Raw genomic sequence first — 19,723 nt, forward strand, 5'->3', positions numbered from 1 at the left:
CTTTGTTTACTGTGAGAGCGGCACTGGAAAACTGTCATGCTTCTTGAAAACAGTTTTAAAATAATTTTTAAAGTTGTCAAGGATTTGACTCAACCGTCCAATCTGGCCAAATTTCCCCCATCCCTGGATTTTACGCTGCTTACTGTCTAGGAATGGAGAAAACAGAAAGTCGGACAACCCATATGTTCTTCCCTAAGACAGACCTGAATCTCGGAACATTGCACCCACTAGACCCTCTTGTGCTAGGAATGCTTGTTTTTAAGAGGAAGGAAGACCCATATGCAGACACCCTGGCCTGTAGAGAAATGGGGGTAGCAAGACCAGCAGACAGACATACAGATGTCACTGGCCTCTACAGCTCTGGATAGACACCCAAACAGACTGCAATGTTAAAAATCCATATTCTGTCTGTTGTCCACAAATTCACCAGGAGAATGCATGTTTATAAATAAAAACATACATATTACTTTGGAGAGAGAAAACATTTGGTACAACTTAAAGGCATTCGTGATTTGTATGTTGCTTTCTTCTCGCTCAGGCAAGAAAACATTTCTTAAGAACACCTCCTTCATAATTCCAACCATAAACATAATTTTCTGTAAGAGCCAATGTTAACCACCATCCCATTTTCATAGGGAGAAAAACTGCCAAGTAAAAGAAAATACATAAAGAAACACCACTAAACAATTCTAATTGGTCATCTTTCTCTTCCTTCCGACCCTGGCAGTTATAAATCATAGCAGTGTTTCTTAAAAGTATATTTCCATAATCAACAAAAGTAGCACTGTACTACAGACGAGTGATGTTAATTTTAAGTTGCAAGTTCTAAAAATGTATCCCTATCCTTGAAGTCCAACTAGAGATAAACATCAACTCCATGATTCTGAAGACATTTCCCTGCAGGCAGAAATAGAGGGGGGCTCACTTATGCTTCAGTTCAAACAGGCAGCAGGTCTAAGAGCTTTATCAGCTGTGTGTGCACTAAGTCACTTCAGTCGTGTCCGACTCCTTGCGACCCCATGGACTATAGCCCACCAGGCTCCTCTGTCCATGGGTTTCTCCAGCAAGAATACTAGAGTGGGTTGCCATGCCCTCCTGCAAGGGATCTTCCTGACCCAGGGATTGAACCTGTATCTCCTGCAGCTCCTGCACTGCAGGCAGATTCTGAACCCTCTGACAGCTGCCCAAACTGCGAAGCGGGATTCAAGGCAACCCCTTCCCACACTGGGGATGGAGTCCATGGCTATGGACAGAAATCAGTTTACACAAAACTCCACTGCATGAAACATATTCTTCTAAAAAGCCACATGCAAATTTAACTTCCACTCATTAAATCATTTTCACAGTTTACATAGTCTCATAGTTTTTCAATATAGTTTTCATGGAGTTCAATCCTTTTGTAAAATCCCAAGTCCCCTTTTCTGTGACATAAATATGATCCATTCATCTACTTATTCTAGAATGTATGTGAAGGACTGAAATGGAGTATTCCTTGGTCTGTACAGAACAGCTCTTTCCATACAGAAAGTAAAATCTGGGCTTTGCTACTGCACAAAGGAAACAACCCTAATATCAAACACTGAAATGTTGAAATGTGTATTTTGGAAGTACTGGGTTGGCCAAAAAGTTTGTTCGGGCCTTTCTGTATACTCTCATGGAAAAACCCAAATGACGTTTTTGGCCGACCCAGCATGTTAACTGCTCTCAAGAGTAATTACTTTGCACTTTTAGTCTGAAGTGTCTGATTCAGCCAACTTTATTCTCTAACCATTTAAAAATATTCAAGCATGGTCACAATTCTCCTGAGGTCTGCAGACTGTATATATGGAGAGTTGAAACTAGTTACATAAAATAAAAAGAAAAAGAAACGCAATGTAATTTTATACCTGCAAAGAAAGCAAGCAAAAATATGTAACTGTGGGAATACGCTGGTGGTCCAGTAGTTAGGACTCCAGGCTTCCATTGGAGGGGGCATGGGTTTGATCCCTGGTCAGGGAACTAAGCTGCGTGGGCAAAGGGGGAAAAAAAGTAACTGTACTTTTCCAGTGTACAAAGGTTGGTGTAGGGAAGCCCAGACACACGGGACAGAAAGCCTGGCACACTTTTCTTAGCAGCATCAGCAGCAACTATGTTCCACCCAGTCAACTGTCTGCTGAGCAGCACAGAAGAGAAAAAAAAATCCCAAATGACGTGGTGCCTTCATTTTAAACTCTTATTCCACCCCTGCACTTCCCTCGAGAGGAAGGGGGCAGACGTGCATTTCTGTGAAGACCCTCCCTCCAGGAAGCCTGAGAAAAAGCCTCCATCTCATGAAACCTGCCCCATAAATGACACTTCCAACAAGCTCCCTCTGTATGAACACCGATAGATCACTCGGCGCAGTGGGGATGGGCCATTCCAGCTAAGTTTTGGATTAACATCGTTACCCAACACAATAAACAAATTAAAATGTTCAAAATACTAGCATAAAAAAAATCACTAAATACTAAAAGAATGTAACTTATCAGAGTTCTTATGACTCATAATTTCTAAACTTTACATTCCTCAAGATAGTGTTATCTAGATCAATTCAACTGGCAAAATCCAGAAGTGTTGTTTAGTAAAAGAGTTCTCAGAAGATGTCGATTGATTTTTTTTTTAACTCTTTTACTGATGTTTTAAAATTTTTTATTTCTTTATTTTTTGGCCATGCAGAGCAGCATGTGGCATCTTAGTTCCCAGACCAGGGCTTGAACCTGCACCCTCTGTATTGGAAGCACAGAGTCTTAATCACTGGACCACCAGGGAAGTCCCTGAGTTTTCAAACTGGTAATACTTAACGATGCCCAGAGACTCTTTCTCTTAAAACACACACACACAGAGCTAGGCAGTCCTCTTAATAAATCCCTTCACACACAGATTGTTCTGAAGAGTACAGCCAGAACAACCAATCAAAAGGAATCATGGCCAGAACCCACCCTTGGCTGAGTGAAGGCAGTGAGCACTGTAAGCAGGAGAGAGGGTCAAAGAGGCCACCCCTTGGATCCTCCGGTGACCCGAAGACACAGCCAAGCAAACAGCAGCCGGGGGCTCCTGAGGAGGCAGGACGTAGGAGGCCTCTGAGATGGTTCAGGAGATCACTTTTGCTCTGGTGGTGGTGGCTTAGTCACTCAGTTGGGTCTGACTCTTTGCGAACCCACAGACTGTAGCCCGCCAGGCTCCTTTGTCCCTGGGATTCTCCAGGCAAGAGTACTGGAGTGGGTTGCTATTTCCTTCTTCAGGGGCTTTTCCTGACCCAGGGATCAAATCCGGGTCTCCAGCATTGCAGACAGATTCCTTACCGAATGGGCCACGTTTTAGTTCACCTGGAAGTTAAACACTTCCAAGGTTGCATTTCGGAACTTGAGGTCCCAAATTCCAATCTAACATTTTCAACCCTCTTTTGAGCATTTGCACTCGAAAGACTTATTGACATTTTAAAAATAAATTCCAAGCCAATATCTCGTTCTCTTTCACTCTATCCCTGTACCTGTCGGCCCTGTTCTCCCAGTCGCCTTAGCAGCATCCTCCTGGCATGGCAACACTCGAATTTGCCTTTGCGACATCTGTCTGTCTGTCCCTTCCTCCCAACTCTCCCCCCACACCCCTGCTCATGAGCTCCGAGCTGCACCATTGGATAAATTCAGGAACAGCTCTCTTTGATCTGCCTGTCCTTTCCCCGACTGGCTTCCACTCTGTTGCCAGATTAAGCTCCTAAGATAGTTTTGATGTATCCTATGCTCCCAAATGCCCATAGAATACAACCCAAAATTCCTGACACTCCAGCTCCTTCATCATCTGACCCCACTCCACTGTCCACCTTCACTGTCCCTACTCCGCCCACCACATCACAGGTCCACCCATCGTCCTCCTGTTTTCCCAACACACCTGTGTGGTCTCATTGGCAGCCTCTGACCATTCAGTCCTCATGAACCAGAGGCAAACATGACTCAAAGTTCTTCTCCAGCTGCATATGCCATGGTTTTCTTACCATGACCAATAGAATATACATTTTACCTTCTCATCACCCACATTCACTCACCACCAAAACAAGTTTCATGATACAATCCTCTCTTACTATGGAGCTGCTCTCTAGTTTCAATTCTAATACTCTGCTGCATTCTTAAAATTCTGCTGTATTAAGAAAACAAAAAAACAAAAAACAATCTTCCCTGACTAATGTATCTAAATATGGTCTTGCCAACTTAGAACTTCTATAAAATACACAGCCACAGTACTACCCTGACAAGCTGGTGCTTACAGCCCCATGCTTCCACCTCAGGGAGCACGGGTTCCATCCCTGATCGGGGATCTAAGATCCCGCAAGCCATACAGTGTGATCAAAATACATACATACATTGTTTGTTGCTGTTTAGTTGCTCAGTCATATCTGACTCTTTTGTGACCCCATGGACTGTAGCCCACCAGTCTCCTCTGTTCATGGGATTCTCCAAGCAAAAATACTGGAGTGTGTTGCCATGCCCTCCTCCAGGGGATTCCTGACCTAAGGATTGAACTCGCTCTTCTGCTTGGCAGGCAGATTCTTTACCACTGGGAAGCACAGACATACATATATATATGAATGTATATACAGCCATCACATGGCAGTATTTTCCACTGACCTGGTCACTGCAAATTCTCATTCCATGTTTGTGGTGACCTCCTATCTCTCCAGGTGTAACACACTGTGAACTGTGTGTGTAAGAATTGTGTCTCACACTTGTTTGCAATCATCTCTGCATTTAGCACAGTGCTTAGCATATAACTAAATGTTTACTCAATCTTTTCTTGTTACAATGAATAGCTGTTGATGGACATAAATCTTGTGTATGCTTGGTGTTCAAAAGGATTTCCTGATTCCACTCAGCGCCGAGAGCTCTGTGGGCCTGGGTGGGAGCCAGAACCTCTTCCTACTCCTCCTCTGAGACCACAGAGGATCCTCAGGGTGAGTGAGGCAGCTGAGAGCAAGCAGGACATTTCTCTGATGTCAAAAAAAAAAAAAGAAGGGAGATCTGGTAAATGCTTCCTGCATCATCCAGAATCTCCAGTGAGTCCTCAGGTGCTTATATCATGTCTAGGGAACTTCCTTCAAGAGATAGGCTCAGGCCATCAGACTCCAGGCTGACCTCCAGGGCTCAGGGGACCAGGGGCAACAGCACTCAGGAGACAAGCTGGACCAACGACAGACTGACCCCGGCTGAGGACGAAGCAGCTGTTGCTGTCTGTGCCCAGGGTGGCCATCTGTGGGCAGGGTGACCATCTGTGCCCAGGGTGACCATCTATGGGCAGGGCCTCCTGAGACCCCTCACCCAACTAGGAGACAACGCTCTGAGTCACGGGGAAAAGGGAACAGGAGTCTGGTCTCCAGAGAAGGGCTCCTCGGAGCCCAAATGGGCTTTCTCCCATGAAGCTCAGGCTTCTAATCCTGAGCAGCCCACCCCGACAGCCCTCCCGTGTGCCCACTTCGATGTGTCCACTCTGGCAGCCGTCCTCCTCCAGGGCCAAGTGTGCCGCCTCCCCAAGGATGTGATGGAGCATCGGGGAAGGAAGAGGCCCCCGACTGTCAGCCAGACAACACCAGAGGCCACTGGCACCTGCACGTGGTTCAGAGACGTGCCCTGAACGCCTGCCGGGGGCTGGACTCAGGGCTGGTGACGGGACCCTGGTGGCCATGACAGGGGCCGTCTCTGGAATGGACACTTTAGCGGGACAAACTTCAGCCAAACAATTAGATGAGCAATTAGCCGACTACAGTGGGTGGCCAGAGGAATGTGTGTGACAGAGGACACGCACCTCTATCTGGGGACCAGGGGAGATTGGAGGGCTGCCATGAGTCAAGTGGGAGATACCCAGATATGGGGGAGAGGGGGACACCTCAGGGCAGAGGAGGCGCCTCGGGGTTGCAGGGCTAGGGTACCTCAGACCGAAAGAGCTAAAATACACAGACAGAGCAACCCGAGGACGGACTAGGGCCTGAGATGAAGGTGTGAAAGCAGGCAGAAGCTGCCACTGCAGGGCCTCGGAGTCAGGGAAAGATTATGGGATCTACCCCCAGAGTGCTGTAAAATCAGGGTTACATTAAAAATGTAAAATAGAGACGTAACGCTGGTGAGAGTGTGAGTAATGGGGTGGGAGGAGAATGTGGACAGGGTGTGTGAGCAGCAGGTCTGGGGGGCTGGTGTTGGCTGGAGTTGGTAACAGAAGTACAGAGCAGAGAGGCCAGAAGCAAGCTCTGGCGGCCGAGAGGTCACAGGTGTCACCGAGTCTCCAAGGCACCCCAGGCCACCCCAGCCTGACTGTATTTCCACTCAATTCCCCTTCCTCCCCATCACAAAAAGTCTATTCTGTCTCCTCACTACTCCTAAAATCAATGTTCACTCATAATATCTGTAATCACATTTCCCTTCCTTTCAGTTAGTCCACTGAGGACCCTCCCCCTCCAAATCTTACTCATCTTTCAAGGTCTGATCAAAATTCCACCCCTGTCACCAAATCTTCCCCAACCCCGGCAGGCGACACCCAGTCACGCCCTTCACCACCTGGCAGACTGTCAACCGCACCTGTTTCATCCACTTGGAAGGTTGGGACTCCAAATTAGCTGCGCGTTCTCAGGTGCAGGGGCGAGCTGCGCGCTTTCCCAGTGCCCCGTCCCCTAGGCGCAGCCCAGGGCCACCCAAGGAAGCCCTCGGACACTGAGAGGCTGGCTGAGTGGATAGGACACAAGTGACGTGACTGGGTCGGGGGAAGACTGATGTCACCGCTGTTGCCCACAGGGCCTCTGGGTGGCTTGTGCAAGGCGTCACGGTCAAGAACCATCTCTAGCATGGTCTGCAGTCCAGCTGTTGAACAGAAGCAGCCCCGGGCATGACGTCTGAGGTCCTGGTCACGTAGGGAGTAACATAGCTGTCTTGTTACCATACTGGCAGGTAGCAACAGGAGAAAAGGGGATCCAGTCTGGATAATCGCGTGCAAATTGAGAAGTGGAGCCAGCAAATACACGGCGACCAGGGCAAAATGGCACCGAGTTTTAGTCTGTTTTCAGTGCCTCTTGGTCACCGCTGCTTTTCAAACATGAGAAGAGCCAATTCCTGACTAACTGCGGTACTTTGACTAGAACCCATTAACACCAATCTGTTTCACCAGCTACTGCAGGATCTAAAATGCAATGATTGAAGACTTCCCCTCTCTAAACACAGGGACAGAAGAAACACCACACAGGATAAGACAACAGTTGGTAACAACAGCACACACAGCTAATGTGTAAGTGGGAGGGTCCGTTCCTGCCCTACTTCCAAGTGGAAGGACGGTAACTGGTTCCACTAAACCAAAGCTGCACATTTCTCCCATCAAAGTCCTAACCCGACCCCGCTTAGCTTCCCAAATCAGATGAGATCGGGCACGTTCAGAGTGGTATGGCAGTAGAAAGCTGCACATTTTGTACACAGAACTGCTGATGGAGTGTAGGTCCCTGTTAAACTGGAAGTGAGTGAAGAGTCAAGCACATTTTTATTCGCTCCCAGCTCTAACTACACTAGCAACTCTGAATCAGAACAAAGAAATACATACTTGGCCTTTAGCAGACATTCATCTAAGACCTCAGCTGCGTTCAGAGACGAAATGTTTCTAAGAACCCTTAGCACCGTACCTGACACCGACCCCCACAGTGAGTATCTTCTGTCGTTACCCAGAGTTGTAATTCAGCTCAGAACAGAATAGACTTTTATTTGATGATTTCCTCCCGACTGAAAAAAATTAATGCTTAAAAATGGTATATCCAGTATATATATTTTTTTCCAGTATATTTTTATATGTTGCTTCTTCCATACAATGTGAAGTGAGAATACGACTCTGAAGTCCACAAAGAGGCTGGGAGAGGGTACCACGAAAAGCAGGCACAGACCTGACCTGAAGTGGACACCCCTGGCTCTCAGCCCGGCCTCCTCAAGGAATCCCAGGAGGCTGGGCACACCAGCCTGGGGAGAGCTGCAGAGAGTCAGTAGCGGTGCCAGTCGCTCCGCTGTGTCCGGCTCTTTTGCAAACCAGTGGACTGCAGCCCACCAGGCTCCTCTGTCCACGGGGTTCTAGGCAAGAATACTGGAGTGGGTTGCCATTCCCTTCTCCAGGGGGTCTTCCTGACCCAGGGATGGAACTCACATCTCCTGCACTGGCAGGCAGATTCTGTACTTCTAGCACCCCCTGAGAAGCCCAGGGAGAGTCATTCCTCGTTTATAAATGAAAGGGCTGAGGTCAGTGATTCAGGGTTTCTTGCTTCAGGACTATGCTGTGCCTCATCGCAGGACAGAAATGAGGGCTGCATGGACCTCTGCTCAATGTTATCTGGCAGCATCGATGGGAGGGGGTTTGGGGAGATGGGTGTGTGTGTGTCGCTCAGTCGTGTCTGACTCTTTGCGACCCCATGGACTGTACAGGCTCCTCTGTCCATGGAATTCTCCAGGCAAGAGTACTGGAGTGGGCTGCCATGCCCCTCTCCATTGGGGAAGAACGGATACATGCATATGTATGGCTGAGTCCCTTCACTGTCCACCTGAGACTACCACAGCAGTGTTAATCAGCTATACCCCAATTCAAAAATTAAAAGTTTAAAGTTTGGGGGGAAAAAAAGAAATGAGTGCTGGAGAATTAACCAACTGCTGTGGGTCCCTTTTGCTTTTACCCAGAGTTACAACAGTGAAGAAAGAGAAGAAAATAATAGAAGAGCATTTTTATCTGTAGGTTGATCTTTATTTCTAGTAAATTAACCCATTTATTCTCCATTATGTTAGCACACACAAAAAAGTTCAAATTCAGAGGCTTTTCTTTTTTTCCCTAATATATTTATTTTCAATCTGGTACCCTTAGAAATATAATAGACAAAGGCAAGTAGAATTAAGTAATATGATGAATAATTAAAGGCCAAGAAACAAGATTAGCTTTTAGAGAGTTTCCTGGAAGTTAACAAGACCAAAAATGTTGATCAATAAGTCAATATTGGCAACTGTTTATATCCATCAATGATGAGGAAGAACTTTCCAAAGGGATCCAAGTTCATTCTTTTTGGCTAAGATGAGGCTACAACTCACAGTAAAATGCTTTAATCCTCTGAGGAGTGAAACAATGCTATAGTTTAATCTGGCTTGGTTACTGGAAGAGTTTGTTGTTGTTTACTCGCTAAGTTGTGTCCGACTCTTTCGCAACCTCATGGGCTGTAGCCAGCCAGGCTCCTCTGTCCATGGATTTCCCAGGCAAGAGTACTGGAGTGGGTTGCTATTCCTTCTCCAAGCGATCTTCCCAACCCAGGGATTGAACCCATGTCTCCTGCATTGGCAGGTGGATTCTCTACCACTGAGCCACCAGGGAAGCCCATTGGGAAACTTACTAGTGGCTAAATAATGAATTTACTTAATATAAAAATTTACTTCAACCAGTCTCAATTCATATGGATTCAAGGCCGTGTCTCTTCCTATGAGTGGTGTTAGATTTTCTAGAGCTGTCAGTTCCTTATCAAAGTTCAGTATTTAAGCACTGCTTAACTGTACCAGGGTTTTTATTAGATCTTAAAATCATGCTGAAATCTACTTCAATAAATGGAAACATTTTTGTATTAGATACTTCCCCCATAACAGCTGTATATTTTTTAAAAGACTTATTTACTAATTATTATTTGGCTGCACTGAGTTTCTGTTGCCACACGCGGGCTTTCTCTAATTGCAGAGAGTGGGGGCTACTCTCCAGTTGTGGTGTGCGGGCTTCTTATTGCTGTGGCTTCTTCCGTCGTGGAGCAGGGTTCCAGGGTGCACAGACTCCAGCAGCTGACGCACGTGGACTCTAGAACACAGGCTCAATAGCTGCGGCGTGTGGGTTTAGTTGCCCTGTGGCAAGTGGGATCTTCCCAGATAAGGGATCAAACCTGTGTCCCCTCTGTTGGCAGGCGGATTCTTAACTACTGGGCCACCAGGGAAACTATGTTTTTGCTTTACCTGAACGAAGACAACTTCCATATCATTTATTTCAAAATACTTCAAGTTCTTGCTATACTTTCCGATTAGTTTCATCATTGTTTAACATAATCATTTATTCTAAACTAAAAAAATAAGTCAAATGAAATACAGTCTAAACCTACCTGTGAGCTGTGAGCTAATTTATGTATCAGATATTTATTGAAAACTGAAAAAGTGCTTGGCCTTGTGGGGAACACATGATGAACAAGGACAAGGTCTTCAGCTTGAAAAAGAGAATCCAGTAGGGGAGTTAGGCTAACAAATGAAAAAGATACATGACAACATAGGTTTAAATAAGGTTTTAAGGTAATAATCGAAGATGTGCATGTGGTAGATGTCTATCAAATATTAATCACTTGGTTTAGAACACTGGCTGAGCTTAAAAAGAGGGAAAGTTGATCAGGCCAGGGTCAAGGTCCCTGGCCGAGCAGGCCCACAGATGTAGTCAATACAGGCTGAGTTCATTGCAGAATCAGGTCAAAGTTTCAGGATTGGAAAGTCTTACTGATAATCAGCTGTCAAAGTGGCTTAAAAGAACCCGTTTCCCTGGCAGAGAAGCTAAAGTTTACCCAGCTAGCCCATCCCAGGGCCAGACCTGCTGTTCCATACGGAAAAATTAAGCCCAGAGCTGCAGTACAGCTTCCACTGTCAGGAAGCCCTCACTGTTAATGTCCGTGTAACTAGGTCCCATAGGTAAGTCTGGGTCTCCTCTTGCTTGAGGGAAAGAGCTTGTTAAGATAACTACTTCTACCAGCTCCTTGGGGAGGTCCTCTTTTTCCCTTTCTCCAGAGCCATGACTCTCTGGGTAAGGTGGCCCCAAAAAGGAGGATGGAGCAATTGTGAATGGCCACAACTCCTCCCCTCATATATAATGACTATAAAAAAGCCATCTCACGTGTCTGAAACTTTCTTCCTCAACAATCTCAGAATAGCTAAAAGCTCTAACGTGATGGAGAGATTACCACAAGAAGCCACTTGGTCTTTCCATTATCAAATCCCCATGGAGCCAACAAGCATATCTAACTGCTGAAAGCATCAAGGGGCAGTTTGTAGTGAAAACTGTCTCCAGTGACCCTGTCATTTCCCGCAGCACCTGTGGGGTGCTAGTGTGCTTGTCAGTTATTTCCCCTCCAAACAAAATTTAAGAAACACATGTCGATGTGTCCTTCTACCCCATATCCCTGGGATGTCCTCTGACCATCTGGACCTCGGCAAAAAAGGAAAAAAAATGAGCCAAGAACTGAGAGCCCAGCCTTCCCCAGCACTCTTCCACTAACTACATTCTTCTGTCTACTCCGAGTGTCCAAGTGGCCAGAGGCTTTTGGATGGCTGGGGAGGCCTTTAATCATCCAGAAGCCTCTCTGAGGTGTCCTAAGAAATCTGGCTGCTCAGCAACTCCCAGACAAGGCCATTCAGGCCTTGAAGCCACCTCTGAAGCTGAGAGAAATACCGGATTCTGGAGTGTGGATGGTGAGACGGAGCTACACATGTGTGGTTCCTGGAGCTGCCTCAGTCAGCCTCCGTTTAGGCCTAGGACACATCTCCTGTGCAAAGTGGAAATGCTGAGGGTTCTGACCCAGCACCAGCCCACGGGTCCCTAGGGCTGATCTAGATGATCAGAATGAGTCCTTTTACTTCTTTGCTTTCCAACGAATGCCCCTCCCAAAGCTGGTAAGAAGGTGGTTCATAAGAACCTTCCAGGTAACAAGGGCATGTTCCTGGAGAAAGGGGAGGAAGTTACTTGAGTAACTAAAACTCGACATGAGCTCATTCCTCCAGGAGCGTCTGCCCAGCCAAGTTGTCAGGTCAGAGGCCCGCAGGGAAAAACATCTGAAACAAGAGCCAGGTGGGGTAATCAATTTCCAGGTGTGCCCTGTTTAAGAAAAACCTTGGTACTGATGATATGATTCTGAGTCTTAAACACAGCAACTGAGGTCAGTGGAACTCTAGTAACAGTACAAAGGCTGAGCGCTGAAGAACTGATGCTTTCCAACTGTGGTGGCTAGAGAAGACTCTTGAGAGTCCCTTGGACAGCAAGGAGATCAAACCAGTCAATCCTAAAGGAAATCAACCCTGAATAGTCACTGGAAGGACTGATGCTGAAGCTGAAGCTCCAATAATTTGGCCACTTGATGTGAAGAGCTGACTCACTGGCAAAGTCCCTGATGCTGGGAAAGACTGAAGGCAGGAGGAGAAGGGGATGACAGAGGATGAGATGGTTGGATGGCATCACTGACTCAATGGACATGAGTTTGTGCAAACTCTGGGAGATAGTGAAGGACCCGGAAGCCTGGTGTGCTGCAGTTCCTGGGGGTTGCAGAGTTGGACACGACTTAGTGACTGAACGACAAGTAACAGTTGTCAGATTCAACAGTTACACTCCCAGTAAAAGAGCGTGCCTACCATTCATAGTGCTATGAAATCTTCATTACAGAGTTCTGACAGCTACATCCTGAGACAAACTGGCTTCACTTAAGGAAAGAATCACAGCATAGATGAAACACGTGGCAACAGATGACCTGAAAGTGACAGATAAACTACGCTTGTTCTTAAGAACAGCAGCAAAAGCTGCTGAGAGAGAAATGAAGACACGGAAATCTTATTTAAGCCTTCAGAGAGTTTAAAAGTGATAACACACCAGTAACTGATGATTCCTCTGACAACTGAAATATGTGTACACCTAACACATAATTGCCAACATCATCAAGGTCAACAGAACCTCCTTGTAACAAAAGACAAAAGGTGTGAAAGTGATCAGTTTCGTCAACATTTTGTTTTCCTTGGGTCAGATTTTTGAAGGCACGCTTGCCGATCATTGTGGAAGAACCCACTGGACACACAGCATCTTTGTGGCAGAGGTTACCACGCACTGTCACACTGTATTGCCCGCTCTGGGAGCCCATGTGAGTGGAAGGGCTTTGGGACCATCTGCCAACCAGGGGAAGCCAAGGATGAACAGTCGGCTTTGGAATTCAATGAGACAGAACTCCCACACCACCCTCCTTGAGGGCAGATATAAAACAGCCTTTACCATGCACTTTATAAAGTCATCTGGTTGCCTAGCATTTGCAAGTTGAGACTTAGTTGTGAAAACAAACCATGCAAAAATACGTAAGTTAGTTTAAAAATATTCCCCCTAATTATTAGAAGAAATATTCTACGCACATTCTCTTCCTATCTTGTTGTACAAAATGTCCAGGACAGGCGATCTTATCGCCAAGAGTCCAGTTTAACCAGGGTTCACACTGAGCACTGGCCGGGTTCTTGCCTTGGGGTGGGAGCTGAGATGCAGATTATGCTGTGTTCACAGATTCCAGGTGAAAGGAAAAGTCCCAGATAGAAATAGCTGGGTTTGAGCCATCTGTACGGGCACACAGATTTACATGACTTTCTGGCTAATAAATACCAAATAAAGAGGCATTTGAGTGAAATAAAAGGTACACTGGCCAATGGGGAAGAACAACCGTATTCAAGTTAGGTAGAACAGTCTCATCAGCCAAAAACTACAAATAAATCATTTAATACGATGACCTCAAAGCTTCACCCATCAAGGGCAGCGCTTTGAGCTCGCAGTGGAATCCTGCCCGCTTGCAGGATTCATGAGCTCCTGAGTCCGCCCACTCCTACCCAAGACTCACCTGCGAGCAAGTGCACGGAGCTGAAGCTCTTCTCCAGTTTCCCCAGGAGGACAGTGAGAAAACAGTCTGCAGCCAGAGAGGCCACATCCTGGGAGCTCTGATCGTAAACCACAACCTTCTGACTGCAGTCAAGGTCGACCTACAACGTAAACGTGAGGCTGTGAGGAAGGAAGGCGAGGAACACAGTCTCCAAACCGCTGCTGCTGGGGCAAGTGAACTGCTTCCTGTTTTCATTCATAATCTGAATATCACAGGGAGGGGATACAGGTATACTATAGCTGATTCATGTTGGTGTACGGCAGAAACACAACACTGTAAAGCAATTATCCTCCAATTAAAAAAAGTTTTTTAAATACATTAAAAAATATTTGAATAAAAATGAGACCTGGTCAATGTACTGGATAAACCAGGCATACAAATGGTTTAAATGCTTGTGAAAATCAACTTTTATACGGCGAACTTGATGCTGTTTCTGTGTAACTGTACTCACAACTCCTTAGTTTTAAATCCATAACACTATAAAAAGGGTATGAAAAGCATGTACAACACAATAGTATGCAACATAAACATAATGATTCTTGAGCTGAAGAAACACTTAAAAGTGATTTCTACATAGTAACATACCAGTTGTTTAGTAAAACTAAAGCATGAACTCATTTTTATTCCTGAACAAAAGAAATTGCCTTACCAACCACAAACATGAAATTTTGGTATCCTCAGAAAAACTTGCCTTGAAGATCCTTAACTTTTGATCATTACCTTCCCACAAAAGAAAAGTACTTCTAAAATAATTAGTTTCCACTTCTTTTCCCAGGGCACTTGAAAACAATGACTCCCTTTCATTATGTTTGTAAACAACAAAAAACAATGTGCTGTGCATGCTAAATTGCTCAGGTATTAATTATTAATAACACACGTGTAATATTATATTCATACATAATTACTAATTGAGTATTAATAAAATATTGTATTAAACATAACTTATTGGTGACTGAATTAATAGAACAATTTTTTAGCACTGACAGGAAAACACAGCACGTGATCAAATTAAAACAGGTTACACCTTTGTGTACAGTTCAGAAAAATTCTGAGCAGGGACACTATTTAGAATTAGTGAATTATTTCAAGATATCATAAGGTACCAAAGTTTAAAAAAAGCAACCAAAACTTCCCCAAATTACTTTCTCCCCTTAAAAGGGGGGCTTCATTTAAAATAGTTCCCCATTCAATATGTCCATTTATTTTCAAAAGGAAAAAAAAAAACCCAGCAAGCATGTACCTTATGTTTGGCCGAGTGCTGGATGAGCTCCGTAATTAACACTTTGTCCTGCTGCAACCTTCGCTTCATAAGCTTGGAGCAGTTGATATTAATGGCTTCCAAAATGTGGGACGTATTGTATTCCACGAATGGCCGGCTATCAATTAGCAGCACTTTTTCCGTTCCACTTTCCAGCAGAGCCACCAGCCTCTCAGTAACAATTTGAGTTCCAATCATCTCATGGGCCATGACAACAATAAGTCCTCTTTTCCCACCTCTTCCTTTAATTTGCCACGATGATGTAATGGTGGTGTGCTCAAAGGCTCAGCCACTCCATTGTACTGAAGTGTATGAGGTCAGGCTGGTGGTGACTGGCAAGAGCAGAGTTAAACCCATTTTCGGCGAGAGCCCTCCAAGTGAATGTGTCTTTCTCTTTCCCGTTGATGTGTTCTCGCAAAGGCCTGCGTCCACAGAGCAGCCCCTCACATTTGATTCATAAAGAGATGACTGGAATAACCATTCCAACAAAAGATGCTTTGGGGCGGCCAGTGCATTACATCATTCTTTACCTCTGTTCTCTCGCTCCAACAGCTTGCCACGGGGCTGAAAGGCCTATACCGAGGGAGAATGACAGACGGAAAACAAAACACGGGGGTCAGAGAAAGAAAGAGCAGCGGATTAGAGGGACTGTATGATTCATAATATTTACTCCATTAATCTAATTCCATACTTGATGCACTGTTTCATGTGAACACACAAACAAAGGACAAGTAGGTATGGCTTCAGAAAACATACTAACGATCATTCACTTTCACCTCAAAATATAAAAACTCAGAGATGACAAAAGAAGACATAGTCATGAATTATAACCACCTGGGGGCCCAGAACTGATGGACTTATGGTACGAAATTAAAAAGAGCTATAAAAAGCCACTTCAGGTATCTTTATTCCAGATGGGTTTCGTTCATTTTATTTCCTTATTTCTTGAAAAAAGCACAAAGAAGGGCAGCCAGGGATCAGGTTATCAGGACAAAAGGTCTTTTCTGATAATGGGCGTGTGTGTGCTGTGAAGATTCCTTTAAACTGCCCTCTGGGAGAAGAGGCAGTAACCCGGGAGGTTCTGTAAATTTCGGGCACCTTTTAAGGAAGACGGGGGACAGAGTGACCGATATGCTTGTCACACCAAGTACTGAACTTGTTGCTGGGGGTCTGCGATGTTCTCACTCCTCTCCCGGCAGACCCACAGCTAAGACCCTGGCCTGGTGCCCTCCCACCACCTCGCAGTTCTCCCTTTCTTGTACCTTGTTTTTAAGAGTCTCATGGACTCCCAGCCTCAGGAAACTTCACACCTTCACTGTGGACTCTAAACCTAACAACCCAGGCAGACAGGGCTCTAAATAGTGGCCCTGACACTTCCTATCCTTTAGTCATTGTTCAGTGACTCAGTCGTGTCCGACTCTTTGTGAGCCCATGGACTGCAGTATGCCAGGCTTCCCTGTCCTTCACTATTTCCCTACCCTTCCTAAATTCCTAAGACAGACCTTTTCCTATTAACACTAATTGGAGTTTTGTGCCCACCACTTAGATCTCACCCTGACCTTCACTATTCTCATGTTCTTATCTCCCCAGTCCATCTCTGCTTATAGGAAATGCTCTGCTACTTTAAATGAGATGTCCACTGTTGGCATTCAACTTCTAGAGGACAAACTATCTGAGAGCATATGTTTTGTATTCTATTTCTCACCTCCACAGTGCTGTGCACATAAGGTATTCAATTAGCACTGTTACAAGTAAGTCAAATTCTGTTCTGAAAATGACATAAGATACTGAATAATTCATATTTGATTAACTGATAGTAGAACCCCTCAGGGCTTCCCAAGTGGGGCTAGTGGTAAAGAATCCACCTGCCAATGCTGGAGACTTAACAGACATGGGTTCAATCCCTGGGTTGCAAAGATCCCCTGGAAGAAGAAATGGTAACCCACTCCAGTATTCTTGCCTGGAGAATTCCATGGACAAGGAGCCTGGCAGGCTACAGTCCATGCGGTTGCCAAGAGTAGGACACGACGAAGGGTCCCAAGATCACTGATCACTCCTCAATCATCACTGAGTCCTGCTTCCTAATCTCAGACTTACAAATTATTGGGTTGGCCAGAAGGTTCGTTCGGGTTTTTCCATAAAAGATCGGGTTTTTCTTAAAAAGATCGACAAACTTTTTGGCCAACCCAATAGGAACTGAAGCCTGGAGAAACAGGAAGAGGTGGGATGGAGAGAGGAGTGGCCTTGCCCTTAACTTCGGACAAATCATACTAACCTCTCAACCACATTCTCCTCATATACAAAATATAGATATATAACATGGGCTCTGTCACCCCACGGAGTTTGTTTTGAGGATGAAATCATCTCAGTTATCTCAAGTGAGTAAGTCAGAAAGCAACCCATCATCACATAGGGAAGGAGGGAGAATGCTGCAAAGATGCCAATGGTGAACAAAGCTGCCTTGCAGCTGGAATCTGAAAGACATCCCTCAGCAGATAAAGACAGAAACTCCATCCTCCTCTCGTCCAGCTTCAGCCAGGCTGTCCCCCTTCTCATAAGAGCCAGACACACAAGGAGTTAGAAGGCACCTGAGGAACCACCTCGTCCACCCTCACATCTTACAAATCAGCTCCGTGTAAAACTCGGTTTCTCCGTTTCTCATCTTCATTACAGCAAAGTGTTGCTTTTAGTCCAGCCTAAATGGCAGTCAAGCACAAAAGTCATCTCTACTACAACTGAAGAAATCAGAGCAGAGCATTTGTCCTCATCGATCAACTAACATCTGTTTGCAAAGCACCTACCCAGGGAGTTTCTGAATCACGTGCTGACTGGCCGGGGACACAGTTCACAGCCATGCCAGGTCCTCTGCTGAGACAGCCCGACTCCCGCCCTCCCCAGGGCTCCTACTGCTGGATCACCCTATTTTCTAAGAATCCATTCCCGCAACGAAGCTGCACTGAGACAGTGACGCGCCTGGTCCATGCGGGAGCCCGGGCAGCACAGAAGCTGGAAACCTGAGAAAGGGAACAAACAGATGATGACAATGGGCCGAGCCTTGGAGCTGCACTGGCTTCTCTCAATGGTACAATGTCCTCTGGGGACAAAGCAGTATCTGGGTTAGCAGATCCAGGCACGAAGGAGGGAGAAGATGGCAAACATGCGAAAGCTGAGTTAGAAAGCTCTTATCTTTGCTTCCCTCCAGCCAAAAGCCCTGGAGAAGGAAATTGCAAACCACTCCAGTACTCTTGCCTAGAGAATTCTGTGGACAAAGGAGCCTGGTGGGCTGCCGTCTATGGGGTCGCACAGAGTCGGACACGACTGAAGCGACTTAGCATGCATGCATGCATGCATTGGAGAAGGAAATGGCAACCCACTCCAGTGTTCTTGCCTGGGAGAATCCCAGGGACAAGAGGAGCCTGGTGGGGCTGCCGTGCTATGGGGATCGCACAGAGTCGGGACACGACTGAAGGACTAGCATGCATGCAATGCATGAATTGGAGAAGGAAATGGCAACCCCTCCAGTGTTCTTGCCTGGAGAATCCCAGGGACAGAGGAGCCTGGTGGGCTGCCGTCTATGGGGTCGCACAGAGTCGGACACGACTGAAGCGACTTAGCAGCAGAAGTGGCAGCAGCCAAAAGCCCAAATCACTGAAGCTGAAGACAGCCTGCAGCCAACTGGTCCACCAGGAAGAAAACAGTCACTCCAGATACAATGACCAAAGTCTGTAGTCCCAGATAGAAAAAGACCCTTTTCCTTCCCAGGAAGAGGTCTGGTCAAAGTGGCCCTGACACGAGGATGTAACTGAAACAAATAACGAAGGTGACTGAGAGGATGTAACTGAAACAAATAACGAAGGTGAACTGAGGATAAAATACGCCTTTCATGTTGTATCGCAGCCAGTTGGAGCTCTTTAACGGCACCTTTACGGGCACGTCTGATTTCCGGTGATCCCAGGTGACTAAGGAGAGGCTGAGGCTGCCAAGAGGGTGTGGAGGGAGGGGTAATAATAGCCGACAACCTCATCTACTTGCAGCTAGAGAATTCTGGGGAAGTCTTCACCCTGTGCTACAGCTCTAAGTTCAAAATTTTTATGAGGGGTGGGAGATGGGAGGGACATTCAGGAGGGAGGGGACATATGTATACCTATGGCTAATTCATGTTGATGTATGGCAGAAACAACAATATTGTGTTTGCTGCTCTTTCGGAAGAATGTCAGCACCCTGAGATCAGGAACATATCTGTGACAGGTTTGCTCTCAAAATCTTTGGCATCAAGTAGGATTTAAAAGGGCTTCCCTGATGGTTCAGCAGGTAAAGAATCCACCTGTAATGAAGAGACTCTGGAGACACTAGTTAGATCCCTGGGTCGGGAAGATCCCCTGGAGAAGGAAATGGCAACCCACTCCAGTATTCTTGCCTGGGAAATAGTATGGACAGTGGAGCCTGGCGGGCCACAGTCCAAAGGGTTGCAAAGAGTTGGACGAGACTGAGCAACTACGCACTAAGCGACTAAGGATTTAAAAGATGACACACGGGACTTCTCTGGTGGTCCAGTGGCTAAGACTCTGTGCTCCCAATGCAGGGGGCTCAAATTTGATCCCTGGTCAGGGAACTGGATGGATCCCACATGCCACAGCTAAAAGATCCCGCGTGAAGATCAAAGATCCCATGTGCCCAACTAAGACCGGATGCAGTCAAATAATATTTTTAAAAAGAAAAATACATCACTAAGAAGGAAAACCTCTTTAAAAAATGAATAAAATAAAAGATGA

At 45.9% G+C, this 19,723-nt stretch overlaps 1 protein-coding gene across 3 annotated transcripts in view; it reads right to left on the reverse strand.

Annotated features, from left to right (window-relative positions):
• DUSP16 (dual specificity phosphatase 16) overlaps positions 1–19,723 on the reverse strand; it is a 90,436-nt gene that overhangs the window by 35,994 nt on the left and 34,719 nt on the right. For all 3 annotated transcript variants that reach the window (XM_043441721.1, XM_043441723.1, XM_043441722.1), the window contains exons 3-4: positions 14,934–15,524; positions 13,655–13,793 (exon numbers count right to left, since the gene is read on the reverse strand). In XM_043441721.1, the coding sequence (XP_043297656.1) occupies positions 13,655–13,793; positions 14,934–15,161 (367 nt within the window). In that variant the 5' untranslated portion in view covers positions 15,162–15,524. The remainder of the gene's footprint in view (positions 1–13,654; positions 13,794–14,933; positions 15,525–19,723) is intronic.

The sequence above is a fragment of the Cervus canadensis genome, chromosome 21 (assembly GCF_019320065.1).
Source record: "Cervus canadensis isolate Bull #8, Minnesota chromosome 21, ASM1932006v1, whole genome shotgun sequence".
Taxonomy (NCBI): Eukaryota; Metazoa; Chordata; class Mammalia; order Artiodactyla; family Cervidae; genus Cervus; species Cervus canadensis.